This window comes from Lolium perenne, chromosome 4 (genome assembly GCF_019359855.2).
Source record: "Lolium perenne isolate Kyuss_39 chromosome 4, Kyuss_2.0, whole genome shotgun sequence".
NCBI classification, from domain to species: Eukaryota; Viridiplantae; Streptophyta; class Magnoliopsida; order Poales; family Poaceae; genus Lolium; species Lolium perenne.
In genome coordinates, this window is record NC_067247.2 from 254,344,149 (window position 1) to 254,349,317 (window position 5,169).

A 5,169-nucleotide genomic window follows, 5' to 3' on the forward strand; every position below is an offset into this window, starting at 1 on the left:
TCTTGCCAGGACTTTTCCATGAAGGAAGCTAGAAATAAAACCAACACCACCAAGCTTCATCTCAAATAATTGCTCAAGTGTAAGTTTTTCACCACCACACCGGAAAGCATCGGGAGTAAAACGCCCATCATCAGGAAAAGAAAGTTGCTCTACCATGAAATTTTCTCCCTCTTGACAATGATTAGAATTAGGGAACTGAATGTAGATATAACCCTTGTGAGCTTCATATATCAATTGTTCAATCATCAAGTTTTCCGGCGCATGCAGACCAATCTGTGCCACTGAACAGTAGTTGGACAATTGATGTAATGGCTCTACTACCTTTAACTTTAACTGAAACTGATCCACAGTGTTAAGAATATAGACTGCATTTGCCCTCAAAGTAAGGCATTGCATCCCCCATTTACACTTCAACATATGGTCATCCTCTAGGCAGATTTCCATAAGAATATTTATACTGGAACACAGGCAACGCACCAACAAGGACAATCATTGGGTGCATGTGTATTGGTACTCTCTTATGTGCAGGTAGTAGACATGGCGGCTTTGGAATTAGGGCGGGTGGTTGCCAAGAAGAAAACAAGTTCGTGGTATATCGGAACACATGCAACGCATTTGTCAGGTTGTCACTTGCATAATTTTCACTTTCCTCCGATTTCTTTATCCTCAAAATCTTCCAGTGCACGGTTATATCTATAAGTATTGTGGCACATGATGTTCTCTGTGTAACCATGCATAGGAAGGAAGTATAGGCTGCATCCAAGTGATATGTTGTTGACTTATGCTCACATATTAGATAAGCACCTGCCAACTAAAGTCCAAGCAGCAGCCAAGGCGGCTTTGGGTCTAGGGTAGGTAAAAACGGTAGTAAAACTGAAGACAAGGCTCCAGTAGATTCTGATGCATCTGGAGGACGGGGTGGCACCTGCAGCAGCCACGCCCACTCCCGTATCATGCAGAACGCATCTGATAGCATTCCCGATAGCCATGGAGGGTGCAGTGATTCGACATACAGGCTGACATCATCACTCAGTTTGATGGACAACGAACGACCCATCGCAGAGCACGACATTGTCGCTGGCCTCAACTCGAAGATGAATTCCTCAGAGATTCTCATCACACACCTTTGAGGCCCCAGTGTGGAAGATGGTTTCCATAGTGGGATTGTTTTGAAGAGCATGAACACGGCCAGGCTTTCCTCGCGGGCGCCATGGTGCATACCATCTGCCGAGGGCATCGATACAACGCCAGTGATGGCATCGCCATCAACGACTTCTTCACTTGCTGCAGTTGAAGCTAGCACAGAGATGATGTCGAAGGTGGTCGAGGGTGGCGCTGGCACCATTTCTGGGACGAATGGAGACCCCGACTCACAGGTGTTGCGGCTTGGGCCTTCTGTCGAACACTTGGTCGGCACCAAAACTATAAGGTCGGAGGCATCGATTGGGAGGACGAGGCCGGAGGCATCGATGCCTGAAGACGAGCTTAGCGATGTGCAGATAAGTCAGGAGCGGAGGTTAGGCCTCCAAAGGCGGTTGGCAGAGCACCCGTGGTGGCTTCACCGTGGCACATGATCTGTGCAGCTATAGGTGATGCTGGTGCTGTAGAAAGATATCCGTTCCAGCTCTTCACCATCTCAACAAGCATGTCCAACTTCTGCTCGATCCTTGACCTCTCTTCTTGAGTCATAGCATCCCAATCCCAGCTCGAAGAGGGAGGGCTGGCTTGATCAGCCATGGACTCGCGACCGCTCGGGCAGTGTGTGGAAACCGGCTCTGATATGTTACGAACCTACTTCTAGTGTCACTCAACAAGACCAGATCACAAGGATTCAAGTAGCAATTTTGAGGATACAAGTAGCAAGGGGGTCTGGGGGTGGGAATCAGAGAACCAGAGATAGGGGAAGAGAGGAGTACAGGGGAGGAAGAGAGCCGCCGTTTCTTTTCGTGATCCAACTGGATGCTTTGCTCGTTGCCTCCGGATACCTATATGTAGTAGGGCTTGCTCCTGGCGGGTTGCTTGGGCCAAGCCCCTCATCGATGGACCGTGACAAGGGCCCAACATGAGGTCCACAAGCGAGGGTCATAACAGATACTCACCTGGGCCTCCGTGCCAAAACACCGAGCACGAGCCCACGGCTCACGGAGACAAGTGAACGAGTTCGCTCAAAATTCAAAAACCAAAAAATTCTCTCGTAGACACGCCGCCGCCTCCTGCTCCGGCCCCGCCGGCTTCTCACCGTCGAGACCATCGACCGTGGCGCCGCGCTTCTCGTCGTACGCCCGGCGAGCGCCGCGCTGGTTCCCGTGATTCGATGGACGACTGAGTTAACGCCATCCCTGTTTGTTAAGCCCTAGGCCACCCGCGATCGCGGCGCTTCTCCACCGGCAGGCAAGGCTCATGGCTTCCTTTCTCTTCTCCCCTCTCTATAAAGTCGCGTCGTCTCTGGTTGTTTGGTTGCCTCTGCTGTGCGAGTTGGTAGTGATTACAGAGCTTAATGATATTGGCGTTGCACTCAAGATGTTCGATGAAATGGCCAACTAAACCGTAGCAGCAGAGGTATCTGTTGGCTGATTCACATGAGCGCATAGTTAGTTGCCTGCTTACAATACAAGGTTGAGAAGTTAGCCACAAACTGGAAAATCCCCTTGAGAATTTTAGGTAGAAATGTAGAATTGTAGATGCTTCTGCGGATCAGAATGGTCGCCAAGGACTTCCTGTGTGGCGTACTTGATATTACCCCGAGGTTTCGTTATGTTTGTTCGCCTACTTTAAGAAAACATTCCATCATTGTTTTACCTTTCATCCTGTATGATAGAAATAATGCGAAGCTCTAGCTAGATCGCTTATCTGAACTCCATGCGTTGTATGCAGAGTGAGCATGGACTCCCTTCATCTCATCCACGTGAAGCTTCTAGCCGCCGACCTTCTCTCGCTAACTGCCCGACACACATCGCCGCCTTCCTTTGTTCGCTGTGGCCGTACCGTTGCGCGCGCAGAGGTCGTCGGGGTTGTGGTTTCGCGTGATCGCAGGGAGAAGTTTCTCCGCTTCCTGGTTGACGATGGCACCGGCTGTGTTCCATGTGTCCTCTGGCTGAACCACCACTACATGAATGCAAACAGTCCATCCGGGGCAGTGGATTCTGATCCAACTGGAGAAATGGCGTTGAAGATGTCGGAGCTGGTGCGCCTGGGCACTCTGTTGAGGGTTCGAGGGAGGATCGTCATGTACCGTGGAGCAACCCAGATTTCTGTTAGAGACGTGGTTCTGGAGAAGGACCCTAATGTGGAGGTTCTACACTGGTTGCAGTGTGTTCACTTGGCCAAGGAATGTTATGATTTACCACCGCCTTCTGCTTGAGGTCTGCATGTGAGGATTTCATGCTATGTAATGATCACAGTCTACAGTGTTTCTTACAAGGCGATCCAGTGTCTTTATGACAAACCTTGTTAATTAAATTTATTTTGAGGTTGATTGTGTTTGATTTACTTCATTTTAAAACTAGTGTCATTGGCAACTGCCTTATGACTTATGAGGTCTAACGCAGAGGCTCCTAGTGACAGGACAACTGCACTTCGGGCGAAGTAATGTGTGGATATTGACTCTGAATGGTACTGCATCTACTCTCTCAATTTAATTTCTATTCGATGATGTAATGCTTGGTTACAAATATGGTTTCTTCATCTTGCAGGATAGTATTATAACTGGCTTCATAAAATTTACATTCCCGTTTGAGAAGTCAATATATCTGGCAACAATGGTGAATTCCCAGGAGGATGCAAACAAAGACGACTAAATGAGTTAGAAAGAAGTTAAATAAAAGAAGCACCAGTTAGATATCTATTCATGAAATTATAGATGGGGAGCTCTATTGTGATTTGAATCATCAACTCAAGTTATAGTTGGCCAGGCCCAGATTGTTGGTGGCAAAGACACAAAAGGCCTGAATGAAAATAAATCACCAGGGATAGATATCATTTATCTGGTTCCCGATACCGGTTCTGTGGACAGAGGTAGCAGACCAGAGAGGACTAAAGCAAAATACAATTCATAGGCCTTGATTCCTGCCAGCTGCCAGAGTATTAGAAAAGGTACTAAGGATGATGTCTACAGCGAAGTTATTAATTCACATTCACATCATAGATAATTTTCTGTTGATTATACATGTTGTTGTGCGTATCTGCACAATATCCCCTTAAGATCATATGTACATTGTTGCTCCCTGAATATAGAGCTATTAATTTTCTCTTTCACAGTTCTGACTTCTGAATAAACTTGTGTCTTATTTGGATTCAACAATGTTTACAAAAATCAATTAATCATGTACTAGTAGTTTGGCATCATGGAATTTGATTCATTCTCTGCCAGCTAGCCATAACTTCTGATCTTGGACAGTAGACTAATGTAAACATGTTTCGTATTCAAGGTATATACATATTTGCACGCAGCGGTCAAAACTAGTACTGTTCTTTCATCTCGATGGCGTGGGGTCTGAGGGTCTCACCATCAGTCATATCCTCACTAGTAACACTTATGGAACTTGTAGACTTCAGTGCAAATAACAGTAAAATACTGTATTGTGGTGATTGTATGAACACACATTCTTATAAATGATAAAAAAAATTATGAGCTGAAACATATTGAGCACCTACTGTGGTAAAGTAATATCTTATGTGGTTATATATGGTATTCTGTTGTCAAACAAATTAATGCGTGGTGATGACTACAATGGGTGACACATGAATACTAATCATATGACCAAATGTGATCCATTATACACGAGTTGTGGTTGTTCTACTTTGAACCTTCATGAGAACTCTTTGGGATCAATAGCTTGAATATATTTTTGCTTCAGTTAAGATTTACAAAGTAGTGATCAGGTTGCTTAACCATTTCACGTTTCCAACATGGCAACATCACATTATATCATTTAGATCATCACTAACCACAACATCTAACATCACATTTAATTCTAAGCTTTGGAATATATCCTAGGTTGTACATTTGCTGCTTTATATTCTATTTTTTTACAGTGATTGATCTAAGATAATGCTTGGTTCTTTACAGAGATTTGCATATATTGTGTCTGACAGAACAAAACATACTGTGATAATGTTTGAAATTCTAAAATTGAGTATTTTGCGAAGTATATTGTATCACAATCTTCC

At 45.0% G+C, this 5,169-nt stretch overlaps 1 protein-coding gene across 1 annotated transcript; it reads left to right on the plus strand.

Moving 5' to 3' along the window:
- The first annotated feature begins 2,129 nt into the window (after positions 1 to 2,129).
- On the plus strand, positions 2,130 to 4,268 carry LOC127332229 (CST complex subunit STN1). Its single transcript, XM_051358505.2, has 3 exons — positions 2,130 to 2,391; positions 2,875 to 3,612; positions 3,693 to 4,268. Exon 2 carries the CDS (start codon positions 2,882 to 2,884, stop codon positions 3,359 to 3,361), a length of 480 nt encoding a protein of 159 aa, XP_051214465.1. The 5' UTR covers positions 2,130 to 2,391; positions 2,875 to 2,881; the 3' UTR covers positions 3,362 to 3,612; positions 3,693 to 4,268.
- The last annotated feature ends 901 nt before the right edge of the window (positions 4,269 to 5,169 follow it).